A 27,990-nucleotide genomic window follows, 5' to 3' on the forward strand; every position below is an offset into this window, starting at 1 on the left:
GAAGCAGAAACCGACGCCAGCGGTTCTAACCTTGGCGCGGTGGGTCGCGCAGCGCCAATCTAGCTTCCAATTTATGCAAAAAAGAGGTGAGGAGTGCAGACAGGACGCAAAAGTAGAGAAGTGGACAACACAAACGCCTACTACCAACTGAAGGAAGCACTGAGACGAAAAAAGAAAGAAGACACAAAACTCATCTCCGCAAGCTCAGGAATGCCACGTGTCAGTCAGGTACATGTGCCGGCCTACGTGAGAGATAACTGCTAAGGCATTTAATCTCTTCCTTAAGAAAACTTCCAATGGGACGACACGATTACGACTAAACCACGACATGATTCTAGCGCGGAACATGCTTATCGCAATTAAGCAAGCCAACGAAGCAGCGTTGTGCCATAAGAAGGGGAACATGGAAAACGGCCCAGAATACTAGAAATGAAGCTTAGAACGACAGAAAGCTGAGCTAGTTGGTAAGAACTATATATGCAAAAAAGAGGTGAGGCGTGCAGACAGCACAAAAGAGTAGAGAAGTGGACTACGCAAACACAGACTATGAACGGAAGGGAACATGGAGGTGAAAAGAGAAAGAAGACACAAAACTCATCTACGCAAGCTCAGGAATGCCACGTGTCAGTCGGATACATGTGCCGCTCTACGTGAGAGATTTCATTTCATTTATTTACTCTCAAGGCCGTACAGGCACTACAGAGAGGAGTGGCTATAGAAAAAGAAAAAAGAACCGCTAATGAGGCAGCACATGGTCACAGATAACCGACTTGAGGACATCATGGTCGGTGACAGTGACGATGGATGCGGTAAGGGGATTCCAGTCTTGACTTGTTTTCGGTATGAAGTCTTTTGCATTGCTTATACTACATTCCTTTTACACTGAGGCACCCCAACTTTCATTCGATGATCAATACGGGAAGACAAATGGCTCGGTGGTGAAACAATTGACATTGTTATCTCAATGTTAGTGTAGTATATTCTATAAAACAGGCATACGCGGGAAATTTGACGTCAAGTAAAAAGGAGCGGTAAATCAAGCTTTTGCTTCATGCGAGAAACGCCGCCCAAGCGATAGTAGTTAGAGAGGATAAACCTAACTGAGCGGTTCTGAACCGATTCTATGGACTGCGTTAACGAGCTAGTGTATGGATCCCATATCGATGAAGCGCACTCGAGTTTAGAACGAACGAGTGTTCTATATAGTGTTGTATATGATGTCTGTGTTTTTACTAAAGCTAGAGTTAAAGTTAGGCGCTTGTGTCCTGCATATCTCTGTCTTCGTTTGCGTCTCTGGTGCCATTACGCCAGAAGCAATTCATGACAGGAGCTGCCAGTGCATGCAGTTATAGTGCATTGTGCTCAGTATGGCTGGCGGCCTGAATTTGATGAGTTCGATGTAGCAATAAGAACTTAAGAAGGGTTTAATTTTGTGTCAGTTGGTGATGCATATTACATTACGGTGAAGCGCAATGGATGGAATAGATGGTGCGAGGAGAAAGAGATGGGATAAATGCTAATGACAACTGTAAAAGTTTACTGGAAAGATTCGCTGGAGCAGGACAATGCGTGTATTATCCACCTTCGGGGAAATTCGCCAATGTTCATAGTTGTCAGTAGCGCTTGTGCCGTCTACATTACACTTCACAGTACTCTACTAACAGTGCCAATACCAACCAACTGACCTGAGGAATTATCAAAGCCCGCAAAGTTGCCAAATTGTAGGAGAAATGTTTGAGTATAGCACCTGTTTTGTTAACTGACAAGTAAATAGCATACTTGTCTGTAAACCGATGACCAGGTATATTCTCCATGCACACACATTATTTTGTACAACTGCTTCTTGCTTCTTAGTTTTTTATGACTTTTAGAAAGCATTCGCACTTAACTGTTTATCTGTTCTAAAATAAATCAGTTGTCAGCCAGCAATATGTGTCATTACTCTAAAAGCCCTTACCTTGTCAGTGTCCTTGGCGCGGTTCCCATATAAAGATAACTGAAAAAACATTTTTTTTATTTTAAGATTATGAAGAAAATACTCTGAATATGTATTTCATTAGAAAAATGTTATGTTATTAGAAAGGATTCCGGCTGGCCCGAAGCTTGGTACGTAAGGAAGATATGGCACTCTACATATATTCATGCTTACTTGCGTCTGTTAGCTTAATGTTTCGTTCTTCCTATTGAACTCTCAAGAAAGGTGCCAATTGTGTCGCTCATTGAAATCAAATGTTTACACTTGGAGACACAGCGATGCAGAAAGCCCTTGAGCTCATTAATATTTTTGAAACAATGTGCCGCCTCTCTGTGCAACAATAGGCTGAATAAGACGAGGCTAAATTCAAAGAACGCGACATTAGTCATCAAGAGTTGTCGAACAGGGGACGTCTCATGCTGGAACCAACATCTTCGCAAGGAAATCAAATGGCTCCAGCCTGAGACTTTCGTTGTTAAAGCGGGCAAGTCTCCTTGTCGAAAAAGTTCACCTACATCCATTCCACCACCCTCGAGAAACAATGCACCAATACATTTGGCAACCCTTGGCAAGGTAAAAAAACTCACATTCGAAGAAATTAACTGTAATGTGCACCCTGGAAGGTAGCATGAACAGTATTTTATTTATTTGAATGAAATGCAGGGTTGCTTTTAATTACTTTATTTTGATCTCCATTTTATAATTCACCAGCATGGTTCCTCATAGAGAATAATATTTCGAAGCTCACACAATTTTGCTCCTTTATGACCGTTACATCTGTCCTGGTTGCTACATTACCAGTCCTGTCTGAAATTGCATAGCTGTGTTTTGAGTGTGCATCTGGATTCAAAAGAATAGTTAGGCTTTTACATGGGAACGCTTGCTACTGTTTTGCAGCTCAAATATTATATGTAGTTGTTCACTGCGATGCCTTGTACTTTTTAAATAAGAGCGATATGCTATGTGCGACTTAATATAATCTCAAATGACATCAGCTTGGGGGACAACACGATTCGAGGCCAATCTGAGAAGGAGGATCTTATTTCTGAAAACAAGGCACCTAAACGTAAGAAAGCATGACTGATTTTATCTAAAGTTTTTATTGGATATGGTCAGGGAACGCAAGTATTTGTGGCTGCATTTGCAGCATGTTCGATTGATGGCTATAAGTTTCGCACTGGGTACAATGAAATCTTGCTGCTTGCACAATATTCAAATAAACATGGTAGCCATGCTAAAATGTCCATGTAGAACGCAACTCACTCACTATTATGAATAAAAGTGGAATCTTGATAAATAGAAATCGCTTAAGTGAAACTTCCGCTTAAACAGAACACCATTCTCATGATTGATTGGTTACCTCTCTGCAATTTCTCTCAGTAGATAGAACTCCTGGTAAACAAAACCAGTTTCCCTGCTCCCTTGAGGTTCCGTTTAAAGAGCATCCACTGTCAAAATATAGGGAGAAAGCTGTTTCGAACTTTCCCAAATCTAGTCATAAACAAAACTTCATTTTAATGGGAACCAAATGCAAAAACATCAATGTACTTAGATTTAGGAGTTCGTTAAGGAACCCCAAGCTGTCCAAATAAATATGGGGTTACTACGGCATTTCTCATGGTCAGATGGTAGTTCTTGCTCCTAAACAAACAATTTATATTTTTAATAGGTTGCTCAGAGATACAGCGAAATAACTACACCAGCTTATTTCGGTCGTTTGTGTGATGAATGCCAATATTCTAATATTGTACTTCGGCATTTACCACCATACTCTTGCGCTAGTCCATGCAAAATACCACTGATCTGCATCTATATACAAGCCACTGTTAATCTGGCATGGCTTAGTCTAGCAAGAGCAATATATTGTCTGTGCAAAAGTGTGGAATGTCAGTACACAGTAATATTTCAAACATGTGGTTCTATAGTTACAGTTAAATATGAAACCAGATAATATTTCTAGGCATTTCTTTCATTTACTAATTTCATTGTGTTAGGACATGTAGAATACTAAAAACAGGCATCTATACAGTGTACTGTGCTCTTTCTCTAAATCCAAACAATTGACTTATTGGGGCAAAAATGTGCTTTGTTTTGGGCAGGACAGTCAACATATTATGTTTGTTACACTTGGTGTCTAAAAAATTTTCTTCTGTGTTAGTGCGAGTCTCGTGTATTTTTCCTTTCATCAAGTACCAGCTGCTATCGAAGGTGTTAGCTGGCCTCGGATGCTCTACTTATAACTAAAATTTTCGCACGGACGACTGTATGCCAGCACAAGCTTTGCAAGGAGGGGCCCTGTCATCAGTGAAAGGTAAAAATGTCGAAGAAGGGTGGCGATGGGTTCATTCACCATTGGACCACGTGTGAACGATTTCTTTATCGGCTTCGTTACTCATCCGTCGTGGATTGGATGTAGGCTCGACCGTCATCATAACCGTATTGCTGTTCCTAAATTCCTGTAATTTTCTCATGAGACTGAGAATCACGGATAGTAAATGCGCGTTTTCAATTTCTAGCTCAGCCAGCTTGTCATTGCTCACATGCCCAGTTCTCGCACCCCGGGTTCCCTTGTTTGGGCCGATTTTGCTCAGGCGGTCGGCCCATCTGACCCTGGTTGCCGGTCTGCCTCCTGAGTTGTGGTCCTCCAGGAGCGCACAATAAAACGCTGTCGCAATTCGGACATTGAATGGCATTGTCAACCGTAATGCCATCTTGTAATTAGGACGATCAACACAGGTAAAGCAAATGTTCTTACTAATATTGTCTTGAACGGAAAGCCAATTTACTGCTCGAATCCCCAAACCAAATTTATGTATGATGTTTCATTGGCTTTATCCCGTGTATTACATAGTTGTCAACCAAGCACGGGTTCTTCCGCCCTCGTAGCCAGTGCTGAAATTCTTCGTTAGCGTCTTTGAACAAATCGTGCCTTTCTTCGGCGCTCAGGGTGTTATTTCCTGGTATCAATGCCGTCAGCATTCCTGCAGAATATATACAGAAGCAAAGAAAACGCCGTCAATGCGCACGCTAAGCACTGGACATTTCTAAACAGCCTTGGGGCTCTACATTCTAACGACTCTTAATTTTCTGCTGTCCTTGCCTTTCGAAATCTGCTCGCACGACGCTGCTTTCAAGCTATCGCACAAATTGGGTTTGGTTCAATGGATCATCAGATGTACGCTATAATAAATGAGAGGAAAAGAAGCCTTAGAACATTAAGGGCTTGAAACTGTCGGTTTTCGCATTCTCAGGCAACATAGAAATCCCAAAATAAAGAAGTTACAGATTGGACAATGATATATTGAAAAGAATAATAAGACGAATCGAAGTGCATGAGCCCCAACTTTCAGAACAGTGCTTTACCAGGATGGGGCCAGTGAATAGAGCTTCAAGAGAAAGTCGAAGAATACCAAAAGTGCGGTTTTTTTCGGCATTAAAGACGGAGCTCAGAGGTGTGTTCATGCTGGCGTTATTCACCGAAGCCATTCATCGTCGTTATCTTGTGAGGTATAAAGGCCAGCAATGTTTTCCAAAATTTCACCCAAAGTGATGCAAAGATTCATCTTCCTCACAAGGAAATAAGACGAGACAAATAAAAAATCAAACAAAAATTTCTCCTGCAATTCAACATGCAAGTATTGAGCATTTCGTCATATCTGAACAAAAAGAAATATTTGCTTACCGTTATCCTTAGTAACACTGGCCAGCTTCTTTCCGAGCGCAGTTTAACTCGGTTTAGCTTATATTACGCCACTGCGACTAAGCTAAATGCAGTAAGCTATTCGATTAGCCTTACTTGCATGCTGTGACACAGACGTTTGAATTTGTCTGGCCTCGCATATGCTAAAGAAGCTACTACGGATTATGCGACGCTGCTCGGGGCCCAAACACTTACCGTAATATTCTTGCACCGGGAAGTAGATGTGAGCCATCTCGCAGCTCCTCAATTCCAGTCCAACGTCTTTCGCCAGCAATTGGACGTAGTGCAACCTCTCTTCAGTGCTTCCCATGTCCTGTGATGGTGGAATGAGGCCTTCCCACAGCTGCAATGGTGCGTCGCAGAGTTACACATGGCAACTGCTACCCCAGGGGCCACCTTCACTAAGGTTTTCGTTATACGAAGTGCCGTACCACGAAGTTGTGAGAATTCTTACATTCGATTCTGTTTCATTTCTTCCTATTTTGTTCAAACCTACAGCTCATTTCTTGGCCAATGCTGCAACCAATACCCAGCTGTGGTTACTGCCTTAATGGCGTAACCCTAACCTACACTCTGCGATCATTTCAAGGAGGAGGAGGAAATAAGGCGCGGATGTTAATCCGAAATGCGTCTGGTTGGCTAGCCTACGGAGATTTGAAAGAGATAGTTCGCGTTGTGCTACTGTGAGCTAATTTTAAAGAAAATAAGCATAGAAAGATTAAAATGGCCTACTACCTCAAACTAATTGTGTTTTTGAAGACGTACGTTTGTTCTAATTACGACATTTGGGTCTCATTCATTTTGGTAATTCCGTAGAAAGCAAGGCTAGGAACTTGGACACCGATTGTGCTATAAAAGGTGGCGGTGCTGTTCTTCGTCTGAACTTTTCTGCGACCTAGCATCAGCAGCAATGCCCAGACAGGGTTAGGTATGTCTGGCAGGGTTCTCAAAAACAACTTCGCCTTATTAGGATCTTTAGCATGGAACGGCAAGCGGAAGTGAGAAAAGTGCATGAAAATGTTTCTGCATGTCGAGAGGGATACCGCGCGCAATTACGCGCATTGTAAGCCTGAGTAGGATTATAATATTCCGCGAATGTGGGCCCGCCGTAACCTAAGCCGTCAGTAATGCCGATGATGAGCGTGTTCAGTATACAGCGGCAAACGCATTCCGTGATTCACAGCTTCAAGGCGAAAGCGATAGGCGGACGCCACCATCACGGGGGAGGTCCATGCTTGCAAATTCACTACGTCATAACTGATGGTCGAAAACACTATAGTTAACAATAAATTTTTAAATAAGTCATGGTTGGAAATATTGCAAAAATGGCTGCACCATGCAAAGCACCATGGCTGCACCATGCAATGGCAGCGGTGACGTAGAGGTAGAGCATCCGCCTCGCGTTCAAGAGGACCATGATTCGAATCCCGTTGCCACGCAATTTTCCACCGGAATAAAAACACCCTCCTGTCGATAAAATTGCATGAACAGGCCTGGAGTGCGGTCTGATCCCGGTGACCAGAACCGGTAACGCACTCCCTCACCAGGGCAGGATTGGTCACCCTGGTGCACTACATGTCAACAACCTCCTATATGAATTCAACAATCAAACCCTGGCCCTCAGTCCCCAGCAGCTGCGAAGGAACTCACCACGTCGGTGGTCAGACTTGTGACGCAGCAGAGGGTGCTTTCAGTGCTTACCGTGAATTTACTAGTCGCGTGTTGAGGGTGGTACATCAAACAACTCACGGTCTCCGCTGCCTGCTTCACGCATCGGAGAAGTCATTCCAAATGAGGTGGAACTGATACTGAATCACAGCCCGAGATTGAGGTGCCAAATAAGAGAAGGATGCCCAGGTAGAGGCCTTCGCTCAAAGGGCTAATCCTTAGAGTTGGGAGACGGGCCCCTAACAATGGTGCTGAGCCGCACGTAAGGAAGGCGTGCTTGGAAAGCGGCCTTGCTCTATGGTTCGAAAGCGCCTATACATCGCATCTGTAAGCTACACCGCATGCGTCTGAAATCAGTTATACATTGTTTGCACAGTTCCTGCGGCGAATCTATTGCAGTATCTTTACCGCTGCAGTTGCAATACTTGTATTTACCAGTTGCCAATGCGAGCTCGTGATATCCAAGAGTACAAACGGAAAACCACCGAAAACTAATATAACTATGAATGTCGAGGAAATAGATGGATGTGAAATACGACCTTTTTTACTTTAAAGTCTGTATTCTGAAGTCGGCTACTGTTGTCGCGAGGTCATTTTGTAGCATGATGAGCGTGATACTGTGAACCGTCTCATATTTCCACTTCCTTTTGCACGGCACTTACTTTTTCTCTCTGCGGTACAGAGCCCGTACTACTATTCATGTTTACAGTAATAATAACGTGCACGGTCCACTCGCTTTGATAGCAAGATCTCAGTAGGTACAATCGGCAGCGCCCTTCGTAAGTTATCTTGTCTAACATTGGCCAACTGCTTTAACAAACATGTCCAGCATCACCATGGCTCGGCAACTTGTTTTACGAATAGTTATGTCATAGGAACATTTTTGGTGGTTACGGGCTCTGCTTATCCACCACTCACCTCTGCAAACCTGCTCCAGCGTTCCTTTCTGGCCAGTGCCCTCCAAATATCCGGTGTAACGTACCAAGCGCAGTAAAAGAGAAGACATTCTCCACCAGGCTTCAAAAGCTTCGCCATGTTACTCCATGCCTTGGGCTGGTCTTTCACGCGGTTAAGACTGTTGAAGCAGTAGACGCGATCGAAAGGTCCGTGCAGCCTCAGGAACTCGGAGACGTCTCCTGCTATGTCCAGCTGTTCGTACGCTAGCTTTGGATGAGAACTGTGCTCACGAGCGTAGGAAACCATGTTTGCGCACACGTCGACCCCTACAATTCTCTCTACGTTGTCTGGAACGTTGGGCAAAAGGACCTTCATTGTCACTTGACCGCAGCCAGAGCCCACGTCGAGGAATCGCAATGGCACACATGGACTCGCGCCTTCTTGCCCAATGCCGCTGTCTAGCGCGTTGTCGAACGTCAAGTTGTAATAATTTAACAACTTAGTTATTAAGGGGAAACAACACGACACCTTCTCCGAGTACGCCTCCGCGTCGTAGTCAGGTTTGTTGTCATTGGGTTGGGATTTGTCATGCATTCTAATTGACTCGCAGTGATGGTGATCTGCGTGGTTTTCACTTGTTCTGAGACGTGCCTGAAAAATAGAAAAAAAATATGGCAAGTAGTTCGGTTTTTGACTCGTTCTCATTCTCTATGTTAAAGACTATATTCAAGATCATGTTGAACTGCATAAAAATCCCAGTTTAAAATTATAAGTGCGTAGAGGAGCCCTCTTGCAATGATTGGACATTTGAAATACTAGCGTGAGCGTCACGAGGAGCTCGCAAATGTAGACATTTTTGATACTGAAAAAAATACACAGCGACTACCTCTCACTGGGAGCGACGCATGACCTAACACGCGGTTTCTCGGCATGACTTCGGTAATCTCGGAGGCCACGTTATAGCAGATGCCGCGGCAGCCGCGGGGTCCTGTGAGGAATTTCGTCCCCGTGTGAGACGATAATATTACCGCGTCATCTGATTTCTTTTTGTGAATTTACACATGTGGCAACGCGAGCAAGTCCGAGTGGGCGGTGTGGTATGCTGCCCGCTGCTCGCTAATAAAGTACCGACACCGCTTGCTGGGGTTTCGTCCTAGCGTCACCACACACGCCCTTCTTGTGATGTGCTGTTTAAAGTTTGCTAACCAAAAAAAAACTCCACATTACCAGCTCTGTGGTGTTGCCGAAATTGTTTAGGTCGTATAAAACACACATTATGAAAAATTTCGCCGTAATAAAATTTCTTTATAGTTGGCCTTAAAGTGTTCTTGTGAAGCAAAGCTGCTGAGCGCCTTGAAATGTACGTTGCGGAAACTGCTGGTGCTAGAGGCACTGGAGCACATTTGCGCTCAAATCCTGGCCAAGAACAAGGCTGAAGTGAAGCGCGAGAGAAGCCGGGGCAATTAACGTGCAGTTAAGACCCACGTCTACTCCACAACGGAAGAGACTTTCCGAATGTATGCAACAAATACCAGTTGATTTTTAGAGATTATGGGGTTTTACGTGCCAAAACCACTTTATGATTATGAGGCACGCCGTAGTGGAGGACTCCGGAAATTTAGACCACCTGGGGTTCTTTAACGTGCACCTAAATCTAAGTACACGGGTGTTTTCGCATTACGCCCCCATCGAAATGCGGCCGCCGTGGCCGGGATTCGATCCCGCGACCTCGTGCTCAGCCGCCTAACACCATAGCCACTGAGCAACCACGGCGGGTACCAGTTGATTTTTTGACAATCGTACTTCTTGATTTGTGCTAAATTTTGGTTTAAAAAAGCTGCAGCCATACATAGCGGGAAAATGTATCTCACCTGTAACCACGTGCGAGATCTTACCTGAATATCTTGTCAGACGAGTTTTTCAAGCTAGTTTTCGACCTACCCTGTTCGTTCATGAGATGAAGGGAGTGAATATACGAAGCAGGTTATCAAGGCATCTGCCGTCAGCCCCCTTTTATATCCATGTGTGGCAGCAGTTAATATGGGGCAGCTGCGTCGTGATGAGCGAGTACATTCAGCAGTATTAAATATTTTAAGGAGGTTACAAACGCGTCATGCGAAACATCCCACAATCTCCTGTCCCACTTTGACTAGAGCTGTCATGCCATGAAATTCCTCTTTGTTTTTCTTACACGTGTTCACAAAATGGGAGCCTTGACATATTTGCAGCCTCCTATTTATTTATTTATTTATTTATTTATTCATTTATTTATTTATTTATTTATTTATTTATTTATTTTATTGTACCCTCAAGACCGAAGTATTACAGAGGGGAGTGGGTAAAAAAAAACATACACAAGTAAATAAACAAAGCAGCAATAAACAACAAATGTGATTAGTTAATTGCATCCGGTAGTGATGATGTCTGATAAGGCCGAACGAAACTTTGAGTTGTCCTTGATTGCGACAACTGCGCCGGGAAGGCGGTATTGAGGGCAGAGCAGTTGTAGCGCGAATGTACTCTGCTTGTCCCTTTCTTTTTTGTTCTTGTACTTCTACACATCATCGTTCTACTCCCTCCACCCCAGTGTAAGGTAGCAAAACGCAATTTTTCATTCTGCAAGATTAACCTTGCTGCTTTTCTCTCTCTTTCTCTCTGTGAGTATAGAGCACCACACGCCTTTCCTCTTCACAATGGGTATGAACCCCTAGAATATTCGAAACATTCAGACAGCACAGCAAAGGCAGGCCAGATCATTTGACGTCAGAATTTTTTACTCATGGAAAAATGTTGTGTTGGAAACACTTATACCCGCCATGGTGGTTAGGCCGCAGAGCACGAGGTCTCGCGATTGAATCCCGGCCATGGCGGCCGCATTTCGATGGCGAAAAAAGGCTGAAGCATCCTTTGTACTTACATTTAGGTACACGTTCAAGAAACGCAGGTGGTCCGAATTCCTGGAGTCCCCTACTAAAGCGCGCCTCATACTTAAATCATATTTCTCGCACACGAAGTCCCAAAATTATAGCAATGCTGATCCCTGGATCCCTTTAAATGGACACAAAAAAGAAAAAGTAATTCTGTTCAGGCTGCCAGTATTCTTTATAAATCCTAGTTCTGTTTATTGCGCGTTAAGAGGTTCATTACGAACAGACAAATTGAAGGTCGAATTTCTACTTACATGGGTCCAGGAATTTCCGACATTGCCCAAGCATCAATCTACCGATTTTCACCGCAATTCAGCCGTGTAAATCAATGCAGGCTTTACTGAAAGGGCAGCATTACAAATATATATATATTCCGGAAGCCGGGTCAAATTTCAACATCTTTCTGTTAGCATCATCGAGACAGTACACCCTCTTATTAACAAACGTATTTATAGCACTTAATCATAGTGTCCTTGGTGCGTTATAGCAGTATTTTTGTCAGGAATAAAACATGACTGTAACAACGATTTTGTTGGTAGTTTGAAAAACCTTTTTTTTTTAATGTCGCCCTTTATGTTGAGCTGGCGCATGATCAAGAAGCTTGATAGAAGGCTGCAGGGACACGTCTAAAGCATTGGGGTCAGCTAAGCTCGTCTTCTATGTTATCTTTCCTTGTTTCATATATATATATATATATATATATATATATATATATATATATATATATATATATATATATATATATATATATATATATATATATATATATATACTTCGCAGTGCAGTGGAATGCCTGGCACTGCAGCCGCATAAGTAGTTGTCCGCGAGGCGCAAGGCCGAGATTGCCTGGGGTACACTGGTTGACAAACTGTCAACACTGCCTGCTGCTCGTTTGCCCTCTCCTTTGTTCGCATTTGATTTGGTGGAGGTGCTGTGGTTTTCTTCCACCTTGAAATCACGCAACCTAATTCGGCCGAACGTCATGCCTGACGATGCCAGGGAGACATCCCCATAGTTTCGCAAGCCATCGTATCTGCCAGTGGCCAGCATCAGCGGGATCCTGTTATCCTCAGCGTCCCTGGATGGATGGATGGATGTGTGTTGTTTAGTGGCGCAAGGGCCAGGTGGGGCCAAAGAGCGCCATCACTGATAATGTTGTGTTAAGCGCTGATTTGTGAGTGGCGATGGTGGGATGTAACATGGCTGTAAAGTGGCCTAAAATTGATCAGTGTCATGAAAGCGTAAAATAGTGTAAAGCATAAAATTATGATAGTGATACATGTAGTGGTCTGTGGATATAGTACGCGTGATAAGTGGACATGGAGCTAAAATGCAAGGATATGTAACTAGCACTTATGCCTCCGGGGGGCCTTTGAGCCTAAAGGCTGGGAGGCAGGTGCTTTCTCTATTGCACCTACCGCAGCAGAAACCTCTGTTAGAGGCTGTGCTACGGATTTCCTGGGGCTATAATATGAAAACTATGTACATCTTTTAAAAACCGAAACAGGCATTCATGTTTAAAGAGAGGTTCTATACCTATAATCATTTGAGGATGGAATGGAATTAGCTGGCGATGTGGTAATGGAAAATGCTTTTTCCTATTAGCGTCTAATTGAGTGCATTGCAGCAGGATGTGAAGCACGGTTAGTGGCTCACCACATTTATCACACGTGGGTGGATCGCCACCGGACAAGAGGTATGCGTGTGTGCTGTATGTGTGTCCTATCCTGAGTCTGCAAAGTGTTACTTCTGTGTGGCGATTCTTTGATACCGGCGGCCAGTTGCCTAGATACCGCTTGATAACATGTAATTTATTTTCTGTCTCTTGATCCCACAAGCGCTGCCAGAAAGCCCTTAACTTTTTTCTTATTGAGGGCTTGAGGTCCATTACAGGGACAGTCGTGCAAGTGTTGGAAGCGTTTGCGTGGATGGATGTGGCTAGCTGGTCAGCCAACACGTTTCCCTCTATCTCTCGGTGCCCCGGCACCCAGCATACGACGATATGCTGCTTGGACTCATAGGTGTTGCATAATGCTGTGTAAAGCGATAGAATTACAGGGTTTTGATATTTCCTGACAGTTTTCAAAGTATTTACGACACTCAAAGAGTCTGTGTATATAACTGCCTTTGGGATATTAAATTCATTTATGTGTTTAACGGCAGCCAATATCGCGTAGGCCTCTGCTGTGAAAATACTTGTGTTAGGGTGCAGAACACCGGCATCTGAAAAGGATGGACCGACCTCTGCGTAGGATACGCCAGAATCACACTTCGATGCGTCTGTAAAGAATTCAGGAGAGGAGTATTTGTGCTGTAACTCGAGGAAGTACATTCGTATATGCGCGACAGGCGCGTGCTTTGTAACAGCTACGAAAGATGTATCACAGTCTATTGGTTGCCACTGCCACGGCGGGGGCCGTATAGCAGGGGACATAAGGTGGTATTCAAGCAGTGGAACCCTTGTTTCTTCAGCCATGTCTCTAACACGCATGGAGAAAGGCTGTGCCAGTGTGGGCCGGTTGCGGAAAAGTTGACAACTGGACATATCGTTTATGGTGTAATACGCGGGATGCTGACTGTTTCCGTTCACTCTAAGAAAATACATGAAAGACGAATATGTTCTCTGCAAATGCAGGGACCGCTCATCCGATTCAACGTACAGGCTTTCCACTGGGCTTGTTCTAAAGGCGCCTGTGTACAGGCGAACTCCTAAGTGGTGGACAGGGTCTAGGATCTTTAGAGCAGTTGTAGTAGCCGACTGGTAAACTATGGCTCCGTAGTCTAGTCGTGTGCGTATGAGGCTTTTGTATAAGTTCATGAGACATTTTCTATCACTGCCCCAGGTTGTGCGTGAGAGAACCTTTAAGATATTCATTGTTTTCATACATTTGTATTTAAGATACTTTATGTGCTGTATAAAAGTTAATTTCGCGTCTAAAATTATCCCTAGAAATTTATGTTCCCTGTTTACAGGCAGACGCTCATCATGCAACACAATTTCAGGATCAGGATGTAGGCCTCTTTTTCTAGAGAAAACAACGCAGGTGCTTTTTTGTGGGTTCAGTCTGAACCCGTTCTCATCAGCCCATTTGGAGACCTTGTTAAGACCAAGCTGGACCTGTCGCTCACAGATTGCGAGAGAACTTGATTGAAATCCTATCTGGACATCGTCAACATATGTTGAATAAAAGATGTTATGTGGTATGTGTAGACGGAGAGAATTCATTTTTACTATAAAGAGCGTGCAGCTGAGCACCCCGCCCTGCGGCACTCCAGTCTCCTGTACAAATTTCCGTGACAAAACATTGCCAACTCGAACACGGAATGTCCGATTTTACAGATAACTTTCGATAACATTGAACATATTTCCGTGTATACCTAAGTGTGAGAGGTCTCTCAATATCCCGAACCACCACGTGGTATCATAAGCTTTCTCCATATCAAGAAATACAGATAAGAAAAACTGCTTATGGACAAAAGCTTCACGGATACGTGCCTCTATGCGTATAAGATGGTCACTGGTAGATCGACCCTCCCGAAACCCGCACTGGTATGGATCGAGCGAATTGTTTGATTCGAGGAAGTGTAGTAGGCGACAGTTAATCATTTTTTCGAAAGCTTTGCAGAGGCAACTTGTTAGTGCTATGGGTCTGTAGCTTGATACAGAGGAAGGATCCTTTCCTTGCTTTAGAATTGGGATTACAATAGCCTCCTTCCAAGCAGAGGGGATCTCGCCGGAAAACCATATAATGTTGTAAAGGTAAAGGAGGGTTTTTCGTGTTTCGGGCGGTAGTTGTTTCAACATCTCATATAATATGCGGTCTGAACCTGGGGCGGATGTATTACAACAGTTCAGTGCTGCCTGCAGTTCTGCTATGGAGAATGGTTCGTTGTACGCCACACCTTTAGCACATTTCCTTCGTAACTTTTGCTGTTCTATTCGCGTTTTGTTCTTAAGGAAAGTTTCGGAGTAGTGCGAGGAGCTCGATATGTATTCAAAATGTGCACCAAGAGAGTTGGCTTGATCTTCCAGGCTTTCTCCGTGGCTGTTTACTAACGGTAAGGAATACGTTTGTTGCCCGTTAACTTTCTTCACTCCATTCCAGACTTTTCTCTCATCTGTGTAAGAGTTAATACTTGAGATAAACTTTGCCCAACTCTCTCGTCTTGCTTGTCAGCGCGTTCTCCTCGCCTGTGATTTAACATGCTTAAAGTTTTCCAAGTTTTCTGCTGTTGGTGAATCACGAAGCAGCGCCCATGCTTTGTTCTGGTTACTCCGCGCTTGCCTACATGCATCGTTCTACCTGGGAACACGCCGCTTAGAACCAGTGACGCTCACTTGGGTAATAGACTTAAAGGCGGCATCTAGTATAAAAGCTGTAAAATATGTGACAGCATCATCTATGGCTATACCGGACATCTCAGTCCACGTCATATGAGTAAGATCTCGGTACCGTTCCCAATCGGCTGATTCAACCTTCCACCGGGGGACCTGCGGGAGAAGTTGATCTTGCTCCGTCGTACTTAAGATTATTGGAAAGTGGTCACTGCCATACGGGTTATTAAGCACACTCCATTTAAAATAAGGTAAAAGTGTTGGCGATAAAATGCTAAGATCTATGGCAGAATATCACTGGTTAGCTAGGTTAAAATACGTAGGCTCCTTTGTATTCAAGAGACATGCTCCAGAAGAAAAAAGCAGCTGTTCAATGACGCGACCTCGCGCATCACAGCGTGAATCGCCCCACAAACTACTATGTGCATTAAAATCCCCAAGAATCAGATAGGGCTCCGGGAGCTCATCTATTAATGACTCTATGTCTCGTCTGTGAAGCTGATAATGTGGTGATATGTACAAAGAGCAGATGGTAATGAGTTTATTTAAAAGTACGGCTCGGACGGCCACGGCCTCAAGGGCCGTTTGGAGCTTTAAATGCTGACATGCTACACTTCTGTCAGCAATGATGGCTACACCGCATCCACGCGGTCTTTGCGAAATGTAACATACTTTCGGAGAAAGTTTTTGTGTATAGATTTTAAGTGTGTTTCCTGTAAACACAGCACTTTTGGATTGTGTGTTTGTATAAGTTCCTGCACATCATCAAGGTTTCTGAGAAGACCTCTGACGTTCCATTGAATTATTTGTGTATATATATTGGGAGTGGATAGGTGCTGTGTTTGCAGAAACAGAAGAAGTGATTACGGAAATTACAGTGATTAAATTACAGAGCCCTTTCGAGGCCCTGTAACGGGAGTTCTGCCCTATCTGGAGCGTTCGAGGGAGCCTCGCCGCTCCTTAGGTGCTTGGGGCGCCGTGGGGATAGGTGTAGTGTCCATTGCCTCTTGTGAGGCGCCGGACACGTGCTCTTGCGAGCGAGAAGTTTTAAGAGAGAGTCCCACCTTGGAGGGCAAGACCCCTGCGCCTACCGGCCCGGAGGTCGATGGGGCTACCTGGGGGATTTGGCTGCGCCGGCTGTTGCCAGTGCTGGATGGGGCCGAGGAGGTTGGGGTAGCCTCGGCTGCGCCCACCTTCGGGGTCGATGGCCCCGTCTGCCGTGTTGGCGTAGCAGCGTTAGCTGCCGCCGCCGAGGGGGCCGATGGCGTAGCTGCCGCCTCACTGGGTGTGGGTCGGACAGCCGCCGGCGGCCGTTGTGACGCTGCCCCCTTACGCGCCACATCGGCAAAGCTGCTCTTAGACAGGTATGACACCCGCCTACGTGCCTCTTTGAAAGATACGTTTTCACTGACTTTGATTGTCACAATCTCTTTCTTTTTTCCATGACGGGCAGGACCGCGAGTATGCGGCATGCTCGCCATCACAGTTGACACAATGTGGAGTGTTCTGGCAGGTTTCGGAGGAATGTTCAGTGTCACTACACTTGGCACATGTCAGCCGGCCTCGACAGTTCTGTGAACTGTGGCCGAACCTTTGGCACTTAAAGCATCTGAGAGGATTGGACACGTATGGCCTAACACGAAGTTTGATATAACCGGCCTCGATGGACTCGGGGAGGACACTTGAGCCGAAAGTGAGGTGTTTTGGATGGATTTCTTTTCCATCTCGCCTCATATTAATCCTTTTGACATTTATAACATTCTGTTCGCTGAAGCCCTCCAAGAGCTCAGCCTCAGTGAGCTCCAGCAAATCCTCGTCCGAGACAACGCCGCGTGAGGTATTCATCGTGCGGTGCGTGGTTACTACAACTTGGGTCTCCCCAAATGATACTAGCTGAGACAGTTTCTCAAATTGCTTTTGATCGCAGAGCTCCAAGAGGAGGTCACCGCTTGCCATCCTCGACACCTTATATCCTGTACCAAAAACTTTGGTAAGAGACTTAGATACAAGGAACGGATAGATTGTTCGCACTTGCTTAGCTGTATTTTCTGCGTGGATCACATGAAAACGAGGAAAATTGTGGACTTGGCGTCCGAAAAACTGAAAGATCTCTTCGGTGCGCCCTCGCTTCTGAGGGCGATCAGGGAGTTTAGGAAACGCGTTTTCCATAAGTACAGTTGGGTTTTCGGCCGCGATGCCGACCACCCACCATGGAGCCCGACAGGGGGACGTGACAGGAGTTCCTGCTAGAGAAACCCTACCAACGCCAGCCGTACATCGCTGCTATAACCAAATACAGCATAACCAAGGCTGGCTAGCTACACAAGGTTAACCCTTGCCGCCGGGAAACTAGGAAGTGAGGAGAAGTGATGAGAAGACAGGAAAGATGAAAAAGACGAGAGAGAAAGACGAAGATTGCAGAGGAGGACAGGAAAAGGCGACTGCCGATTTCCCCCGGGTGGGTCAGTCCGGGGGTGCCGTCTACGTGAAGCCGAGGCTAAAGGGGTGTGTTGCCGCCGCCGAGGGGCCGTAAAGATCCAAACACCCGGCATTGGCTCAACCCCCAGGATCCCCTTTTCCCCGGACACGGCTAAGCCGCGCACGGCTACGCGCGGGAGGGTCCAGCCCCCTTGTGCTCGGGTCCGTGGTGTCGCAACGCACCAAACGCTTGCTGACGCAGACGCCCCTGCGGGATCAGCGTCCCTGATGAGAAAGACGTTGAACACTGGGTGGAATGGTATGAAAGAGCGACCACCACCAATCAATTAAACGATTTCCTAAAGATCAACAACGCGATCCTCTATATAACTGGCGTGGCCCAGCTGTGCTTAAGAACCACTAAGCCGATATCTGCACGTTTGCTACCTTCAAAACCAGCATCGCACAAGGTTTCCGCTGCCCACGCGTACGCAAGAATCCCGCTGCGGAACGCCTACGAAGCCGATCCCAACAAACTAGCGAAACGTTCACCAGCCATAAAAGGGACATCGTAGACCCCTTCCGGCGTGTAAACCCGTCGATGGCCGAGGCGGACAAGGTACGTCACACCATGACAGCCATTTCCCACGATGTCCTTCAAACGTTGCTGTTAAAACACGTGGCATTGTTTCTCAGGCCATTGAGCTCTGCCACAACTTCGAGTAGCAGTGCAGACAGCCCACCTGTGTCCGACGACACCCTCGTGAGCGTGGCCGCTGGCCTTGATATGGAGTCTCTGGTTTGCCAGATAAAGACGTTGGTCCTTGCGGAGATCGCTCGTCAGCTTTCGCTGCTGTCCTCAGCCGCACAATCGGCTTTCCTTTTGCTCGCCACACTTTGCCAGGTTTCCTAGCTCTGCGTTCTGGCACCGAGACTCCACCAGTGTCGCCTCCCATTGGCAATACCGAGGGGGCGTAGCTCTCAGCTATGCTGAGGCTATCGCACGGCTTCTACCCTAGCCGCTGGCAGCATTCCCGTCAGCCGTGCCACTGCGTCCATCTAGGACACTCACTTCGTTCAGCCGAGGTACCCACAAAGCTTTGGACAATGACGCACTCCTGACAACTGGCCAACATGTCTTGCGTGAAATTGACCTGGCCACAATGGACGATTTCGCCGTCACCGCGCAATATCCTACCGCCATAGCTTCCACTCCGACATATATGTTTCGCCGTACCCGTCGTCCTCCGCATCGAGGAACCCCGGCCAGATGTTTACTCCCTCTTGTCACTGCCCTCTTGTTGACTACGGTTCGCCATCACCTCGACGCGGCTTGATATTGCCGATGCGTCGTCGTCCGTCTATGCCGGAGCAGTTCCAGAGGTGAGGGCTGCGTCACCCACAAAAAGACCAAAGCGTCTCGCTTCAACAACTGATGTGATTGATCTATACGTATACGACGTCGCTGCACTCGCCGTCCCTGACACTGGTGCCGCCGTTTTTTCAGTCCTTAGTATAAAACTTAGCCGTTTGCTCAGCAACGTTACGAGGCCAGTACCAAAGGTGTCACTTCGTACTGCCAGCACTGACCGCATGTAATGCTTGCGTTGTGAGTAACGGCCTCCTCTACATCAGCCTATTTAATGGTGTGGAATTCGTGTTGCCACGGCGTCATATTCGGCTGGGACTTTCTTTCCGCTTGTAAGGCCGTCATCGACAGTTCTCGTGCTGAAGTAGAATTTGAAAATACGTTGCGCTGCCCCATTTCTTGATGCTTTCGAAGCTGGAGATAAATGTATTTCCTGTAGAAGACGTCCCAGTTCCATCACACGCTTCTGGTTTTTCCACGGGGTCCTGTAACATCGTCGCTGATGAAAGCACACTTTTTACGCCATCTGCTATCTTCGTTCATCACAAACGTTCCCCGCTGCCTTTTCCTCTTTTAGAAGTTCGTGACGGCATCAGCAAACTGCTCGCATCCAACGAATACTAATGTCCCTCCACTTTACGTCGTGGGGAATGCGTAGGCCGCGTTCAGTGTGTGGATCTAGCTGTCATCATTAACATGTCTACTTCATCTGTTACCGCTCATGTGGTTGTGCCTCGGGTCAAACGTATCCAAGCTAAGACATTCCATTACCAACCATCTTGTAGTTGTTATGCCGACACATCTCGTGAGGCCTACGGGTGCCGGAATCACGGAACAATCTTACGCGCTCATAACAAACGTTTCATGTGAGTTTAGAGAAAGCGAAAGCTTATTTCAATGGTTACAGGCGGTCAATTCGAGTAATTGTGATCACGAAAATTCACGCTGAAGCGGGAGCCATGGGTTCCCCCATGTTGGCCAGCGCAATTTCTTAGCATACGTACACATCCAAACGTTAAATGAGAGGATTCTGACTGATGTCACCGAGTTCAAATATCTTGGTGCAACTTTTTCCTTCAACCCAAAATGGCACAAACACGTCGACTTCATTTGTTCCAGAGCACTAAAGCGACTTGGTTATTTAAAAATAAGACTAAAGCTTCATCCAAGGAATGCAAACTAGGAGCTAACAAATCCATTGTGAAGCCCACTCTCGAATATACATCTGTTGTCTGGTCACCTCACTGCATATCTGATGTATCAAAGCTTGAGGCTGTGCTGAAGAAAGCTGTTACATTCATTTGTAATCGATACGATCGCGATTTCTCCCTTTCTCTTCATGCGGGCCTGCTATCGCTTGAGCCGTTGGTACATAGGCGCAAGTATTGGCATATAGGCGCAAGTTTCCAAAGATGTCGACGACCTTCTCCTTGAAACGATCCCAGCTAGAGATCTCGTCCTCGTGTGTCCGGAACAAGACACGAGGCGTTCTGCCCAAGCAGAATAGGACAATGGCTAGCATATTGGTAGGGTCCCAGCGGTAGTTTCGGCTAACATGCTCATACAGGTTGGGCCAGTCCTCAGCGTCGACATTATCTTGGCCGTGTAATATGCCAGCATTGCGGTGAATGGTAATGGTCGGGATTGGTCGGGGTCGCAGCAGGTGCAGACGAGGTGTCGTCACTCGGAGCCATGCCGAAAAGCAGGACGGTGCGGCCGCAGCGGAGCTCCATGGCGAGGACAGAGAAGGGCACCCGCCACCAAAAATGCTATGTGAACAAAGGATCACGACTGGAGACAATTTACAAAGTATATTTACAAAAAGTAACTGCAGCGCTCGCCAGTTGAGCAAACAGCTCGAGAACCAGTGAGCAATCGTCGTCTTCATCGGGGTGCCTCCATGCATCAGTCATAACAAACACTCAATATATATATATATATATATATATATGTGTATATATATATATATATATATATATATATATATATATATATAAACGAGAAGAAAGGGGGTTAACCGAGGGACCCGATAATTATTAGTCATATAATGACAAGCCAACAAAGACTGACACCGAGTACAACATAGGGGAAATTGCATGTGCTTAATAAATGAAATAAAGTAATGATCAATTAATGAAAATTAAAGTGGATGAAAAATTGGAGGACGCTTAAGCTTCGCCTTCAAGAGTGGGACGCGACAGCGTTCCCGTAAACCCGCCAAGGGGTATAAGACAATGCGCTACGGCACAGCGATCACTTACGATGCGCCCCGCATCGGACTTAGCGCCCACCTATCACGCGGTGAGCGTCGAGCAACGCAGCGTTCGGCGCGGCAACGAAACGTGCGCCTGAGCGAACGGAACGAACCAAAGAACTCGGTGTCTCGGAGGGGAAACGATCTACGCCAGCCAAACGTCGTGATCGGCACGGGCAGAGAGATAGATAGTAATCTAAACCGGGAGCACGGCGAAGCGTCGTCAGGGGAGAGGGAGTCCCGCGACGCGCCTGGCAGCGGTCCCAATGCGCGCGCGGCGCGCCTTCTGTCGGGGCAGCGCCGTACATTGAGAGGAGGGGGTCTTCTGTGTTTGCCGCAAAATGGCTCTGCGTGTGCGGAAAGCGCAGAAGAAATGCAGCGGAAACGCACTTCGCAACTCGTGTAATTGTGACTTCTGTACGTTACATGTTCATAATTACCGATATACACCGCAGTATAACTTTACACGGCTCGTTTCGAAGGCAACACCGCATTCACTAGAGGCGCGTTTGCACCGCTTGGAAGCATCGAACTCGTGGCTGAGTGGTAGCGTCTCCGTCTCACACTCCGGAGACCCTGGTTCGATTCCCACCGGGCCAATCTTGGAAGTTGCTTTTTATTTATGAAGCGCCTGCCGTGATTTATCGCTCACGGTCAACGCCGCAAACGCCGACACCGACGCCGACGATACCGGCTTTTCTGCGACACGAGCTCCTTAACGCTATCGCGTTAAAAAACAACTTGCCGGAGGTGGGAACCGAACCCACAACCTTCGTATGTCGCGTGCGATGCTCTACCAATTGAGCTACCGCGGCGGCGTTTCCCCATCCACTTTCTCGGGTATTTATGTGTACTAGTAGAACCCTGGGAGTGTTAGCCAGCGCCCCCACTCACAGACGTTGGCGGCGGACGTGGAACGTCTTTTTTGCCGCAGGCGTCACGAGAACGTGATCTTTTCGGGTGAAGGCAACTGGTCAATAAACCCACATTCCCAGGGTTCTAAATAAACCACTCCCAATAAACCCACTCCCAGGGTTCTACTAGTACACATAAATACCCAAGAAAGTGGATGGGGAAACGCCGCCGCGGTAGCTCAATTGGTAGAGCATCGCACGCGACATGCGAAGGTTGTGGGTTCGGTTCCCACCTGCGGCAAGTTGTTTTTTCATCCACTTTAATTTCCATTAATTTATCATTACTTTATTTCATTTTTAAGCACATGCAATTTCCCCTATGTTGTACTCGGTGTCAGTCTTTGTTGGCTTCTAATTATATGACTATATATATATATATATATATATATATATATATATATATATATATATATATATATATATATATATATATATATATATATATGTGTGTGTGTGTGTGTATGTATGTATGTATATATTCAGCGAGGAAAGGTAACATGGAGAGAAACCGTCGCTTTACATAACCCTACATTTGAAACGTTTCCCTGCTGCCTTCTATCAAACTTGCTCATGCGCCAACTCTACTCAAAGAGCACCACTAAAAATATCTTTTGAAAGGCCAAGCAAATTTCAACAACTTTCTGCCAGCAATGTCGACAGGGTAGACCTTTCTTGTCACATTCGAATCTACGGCGGTTATTCGTAACTCTTTTGTCGTGTTCCAGCAGTGTTTTACTCCTGACCAAACGGTGCTATTACGAAACAAGAACACTACGAATAAGTGTCATGAATACGCTTGTTAATAAAAGGACGTACTGTGTCGAATATGCTAACGGCCAATTGATATTCCCAGAGCTTGCACAGACTGGAGGGCACGCAGGTGGGTCTTACAGGTCCCTCCCAGTACAGGTAGGCTACATCATTTGATACCCAGGATCAGTACTTCATATAGTAGGTGCATCGTCATCACAGAGGCATCGCATTACTTTCCCGCAAGAAATCTGAGGGCATTGGTAATCATGGCCGTCTTCTTTTCCGGGTAGGAGGCATGAGGATTTCAGGAGAGATCTCGATTTATTATGAGTCCCAGAAAGCGGTGCGTCTACTCGTAGGTGATTGGGTGTGTATTAATACTGACAACGGGCGATCTCATTGCTTTACGCATGAAAGCGATGATAGAGCACTCGTCAGAAGAGACCTCCATACATCATGCTTTAATATAATCTGATGTTAGTGTGGCTGCTTTTTGGAGTCTGGCACGCAAATAAATATATATATATATATATATATATATATATATATATATATATATATATATATATATATATATATATATATATATATATCGTCTGCATAGATCTATACTTGGCCGCATTGCGAAAGTGCATGAACCTGGTCGAAGAGAACAATATAATTAGAGTGGGGTGCAATACTCAACCTCATGGTACGCTACGCGAAGTGTGTGTTGATGACACACTTCCTCACCAAGAATGATCGGTCCTTCAAGTGGCTGAATATCCATAAAAAAACAAGGCCACCTAGGCCGACATGCCCAAGGCGTCCAAGATGGCTCGATTAGTTGCGTTTGTCATAATATATGGTACGCGGGAGTGCGAAGCCTAAACATAAGAAGACGGTGCGCCGTGCGGTGGCGAAGAGGACCATCATCATCATCGACACCGATTTGGGAGCGCCGGCAGTGGCGCCTCAAAAAGCGTGGCGCGAGAGTGTGGCCCGTGGCTCGTGGCGTGAGCGGTGCGCGAGATTCGGCGGTCGCCGAAAAGCAGCTTCCTCGCTGGGCGTCTGGCCCATAGGAGCTATCGCCGACCACGCCAATACGCCACACCTGAAGCAACACTGTCACCCGCTGGGAGGCTACCTCGCCCCGCTCTTCCGCTGGGCACTGGTCCAGGAGGGCTGGCGGTCCGGAACCAGGGCACTCGAGCGTTCGGGTGAGCGGCCACAGGGCTACCCCGCCAGCTGTGGACGCGACCCGGTGACTGCGGCCGGCTACCTGAGCGCCGCGAGGCGGTCCGATCCGGCCGTCCAACCCGGCCATCCGACCCGGCCGACCGTCCCGGCCGTCCGACCCAGCTGTCCGACCCGGCCGTCCAACCCGGCTGTCCGACCCAGCCGACCGTCCCGGCCGTCCGACCTAGCTGTCCGACCCGGCCGTCCTACACTGTTGTCCGACCCCGCTGGCCGGCATCGGTTCAACGAGGTCTAAGACACGGCGACACAAGCTGCCGCCGGAACTGTAGGCCGATCGTAATCCACCGATACATATAGTGCATGTCGCCTATGAGGCATTTTGGAACATTGTGACGCGTGTGTGCCATTATCCGTGTTACGTATCTAAATACATGTCTGATGTGTGTTTTTGCTTTGGCGTGCTGCTTCTCCCTTTTTCTGGAGTGATCCGGCCCAATAACATCACAGCGTCGTCATAAGCGCCTTTGACGTCCACGAACACCTCTGCTGACAGTCTCCTTAGGCCTTTTTCCGTGCTCAACAGATGAGACAAGATCTCTGACGTCATCGTTAGAAGAGCGTCCGCGTGGGAAGCTTGCCTTAGCAACAGGGCACATATCGTAATGTTCTAGATGCCTTTCTGCACGTGTCAGCATCATTCTCTCCATCACCTTTCCTAGACCACTGGCTAGAGCAATGGGACACTAAGACGCCACGTCTAGAGGTGATGTGCGTGGTTTGAGCAAAGGCACAAGGCGGCTGGAATTACATGCAGCAGTAACTCGTCCTTTACGCCATGAAGTGCTGTACGCGTCCATAAGAGTATGTCGGGCTGTTTGACCGAAGTTGCAAAGAGCTGCGTATGTCACCCCGTCAGGCCCAGTCTAGGAGGAACGTCTGCACGCTCCAAAAGCCTCTTGTAACTCCTCGATAGAAAACAGATTGCCCATGCGAGAATCCCGCAAGATTCGAGCGTCATGGGGATCATGTGCGGGGAACGAGGACGGTAGACCAGCAACCTTCGAACAAACGACCTGCGATACAACGATCTGTCGGCGACCTTCGCAGAGAGCCACGCATTTGAAGGATAGCGCTGTTGCGGGGGTGTTCGAAGGCCGCACCCCGTTCTCCATATATGTAACAGGGTTTTGTGGGTCAAGGGAATCACAGAATGGCTTCCACCTTAGAGATTGTTGATCAGACGCTGTATCTTCTTCTGTAAGCGTCTCCCCCTCCTTAAGGGGTAGATGGACTTGGTGCCATTGTTCCACAGGATGGCGATTTGCTCGGAGCCGCTCCAATGCTGCTTCGAATTAGGAAAACTTAGGAATATGCCTAAAAACGCTGGTCAATTTTTGAGCAGCGTCATTAATTAGCTGCTGAATATTCACATGTAGACAGTGCTGAGACTTTTACCAATTATCCTCTATGAGTAAAGTGCATTGCGGCCAGTCGATGCGTTGAAGAACTGTTGAAGTGTGTGACTTGCCTGTGCCTTCTATTTTAACAAATGTTGGAACGTTGTCACTACCATACGTTTCTTTGTCCGGAAACTATTTCACACGTTTCACACTCGCACTGAGGTAATCACTGGGACTGTCAAATGGGACTGCCATTATTTAGGCAGTATAGTTCATGGTCCGACGGAAAGGGTAGTACACGTCTTCCTCGAGAGTCCATACTTAAGTGAATCGGCTCGAAGGTGAAATGTACGCACATATGAGCGTAAGGGAAACGTTCGTTCAGTTTATGGTTAACCATACATACTGATTGTAGTTATCAGGTGCCAGTGGGTGCAAAACATAAGGGGAAATCGCATCTTGCGCAAATGATGACTACGCTGCGGTCATTACAGCTGGCAGACATGAAAACAGCATACCAATGACGAGAACTAAAAATTTCATCTGAAAAATAAACAGACGAAAGCCCGAAATACGCGAATTAAGGCTTCGACAATTGCACTGGAATATACTCTTCATTGTGTTGTTCATATAGGAGGTTGTGGCCAAGTAATTACTGAAGGATGGTGGGCAGATTGTTCTAGAGAAACTGGCCACCCTGTATACGCAATGCCTCATAACGTCGAGCGTACCGGTGTCTTGGAAAAACGCTAACATAGTCCTAATCCATAAGAAAGGGGACGCCAATGACTTGAAAAATTATAGACCGATCAGCTTACGGTCCGTTGCCTACAAACTATTTACTAAGGTAATCGCAAATAGAATCAGGAACACCTTAGACTTTTGTCAAGCAAAGGACCAGGCAGGATTCCGTAAAGGCTACTCAACAATAGATCATATTCACACTATCAATCAGGTGATAGAGAAATGTGCGGAATACAACCAACCGTTATATATAGCTTTCATTGATTACGAGAAAGCATTTGATTCTGTCGAAACCTCAGCAGTCATGGAGGCATTACGGAATCAGGGTGTAGACGAGCCATATGTAAAAATACTCAAAAATATCTATAGCGGCTCCACAGCCACCGTAGTCCTCCATAAAGAAAGCAACAAAATCCCAATAAAGAAAAGCGTCAGGCAGGGAGATACGATCTCTCCAATGCTATTCACAGCATGTTTACAGGAGGCATTCAGAGACCTGGATTGGGAAGAAATGGGGATAAAAGTTAATGGAGAATGCCTTAGTAACTTGCGATTCGCTGATGATATTGCCTTGCTTAGTAACTCAGGGGACCAACTGCAATGCATGCTCACTGACCTGGAGAGGCAAAGCAGAAGAGTGGGTCTAAAAATTAATCTGCAGAAAACTAAAGTAATGTTTAACAGTCTCGGAAGAGAACAGCAGTTTACAATAGGCAGCGAGGCACTGGAAGTCGTGAGGGAATACATCTACTTAGGGCAGGTAGTGACTGCGGATCCGGATCATGAGACAGAAATAATCAGAAGAATAAGAATGGGCTGGGGTGCGTTTGGCAGGCATTCTCAGATCATGAACAGCAGGTTGCCATTATCCCTCAAAAGAAAAGTGTATAATAGCTGTGTCTTACCAGTACTCACCTACGGGGCAGAAACCTGGAGGCTTACGAAAAGGGTTCTACTCAAATTGAGGACGACGCAACGAGCTATGGAAAGAAGAATGATAGGTCTAACGTTAAGGGATAAGAAAAGAGCAGATTGGGTGAGGGAACAAGCGCGAGTTAATGACATCTTAGTTCAAATCAAGAAAAAGAAATGGGCATGGACAGGACATGTAATGAGGAGGGAAGATAACCGATGGTCATTAAGGGTTACGGACTGCATCCCAAGGGAAGGGAAGCGTAGCAGGGGACGGCAGAAAGTTAAGTGGGCGTATGAGATTAAGAAATTTGCAGGGACGGCATGGCCACAATTAGTACATGAGCGGGGTTGTTGGAGAAATATGGGAGAGGCCTTTGCCCTGCAGTGGGCGTAACCAGGCTGATGATGATAGTCTTCATTGATATTCTTTAAGGAACGACTGCAGAGGAGCAGCAGTGGTGCTTCTCAATACTCGACAGTAACGGATTCATGGCATCCAGTATTTGAAACACACATCGATCCGCCGGAGAGTGCATGCTAG

At 46.4% G+C, this 27,990-nt stretch overlaps 2 protein-coding genes across 3 annotated transcripts in view; one reads left to right on the forward strand and one right to left on the reverse strand.

Annotated features, from left to right (window-relative positions):
- LOC139050375 (uncharacterized) overlaps window positions 1–27,990 on the forward strand; it is a 412,530-nt gene that overhangs the window by 265,131 nt on the left and 119,409 nt on the right. The window lies entirely within an intron of this gene.
- Window positions 4,717–10,213, reverse strand: LOC139050961 (juvenile hormone acid O-methyltransferase-like). Its single transcript, XM_070527872.1, has 4 exons — window positions 10,136–10,213; window positions 8,262–8,891; window positions 5,871–6,018; window positions 4,717–4,956 (listed from the first exon to the last, which is right to left on the reverse strand). Exons 2-4 carry the CDS (start codon window positions 8,832–8,834, stop codon window positions 4,784–4,786), a joined length of 894 nt encoding a protein of 297 aa, XP_070383973.1. The 5' UTR covers window positions 8,835–8,891; window positions 10,136–10,213; the 3' UTR covers window positions 4,717–4,783.

Source organism: Dermacentor albipictus, chromosome 10 (genome assembly GCF_038994185.2).
Source record: "Dermacentor albipictus isolate Rhodes 1998 colony chromosome 10, USDA_Dalb.pri_finalv2, whole genome shotgun sequence".
Classification (NCBI taxonomy): domain Eukaryota; kingdom Metazoa; phylum Arthropoda; class Arachnida; order Ixodida; family Ixodidae; genus Dermacentor; species Dermacentor albipictus.

What these genes read in the sequence shown, in the direction of transcription:
- LOC139050961 (XM_070527872.1), bottom strand. Translation starts at nt 8,834, where the DNA reads ATGCATGACAAATCCCAACCCAATGACAACAAACCTGACTACGACGCG. An exon ending in GCTGGAGCAGGTTTGCAGAG is followed by an intron (nt 6,019 to 8,261) that starts GTGAGTGGTGGA and finishes GCACCATTGCAG; the next exon opens with CTGTGGGAAGGCCTCATTCC. An exon ending in CCCGGTGCAAGAATATTACG is followed by an intron (nt 4,957 to 5,870) that starts GTAAGTGTTTGG and finishes TATATTCTGCAG; the next exon opens with GAATGCTGACGGCATTGATA.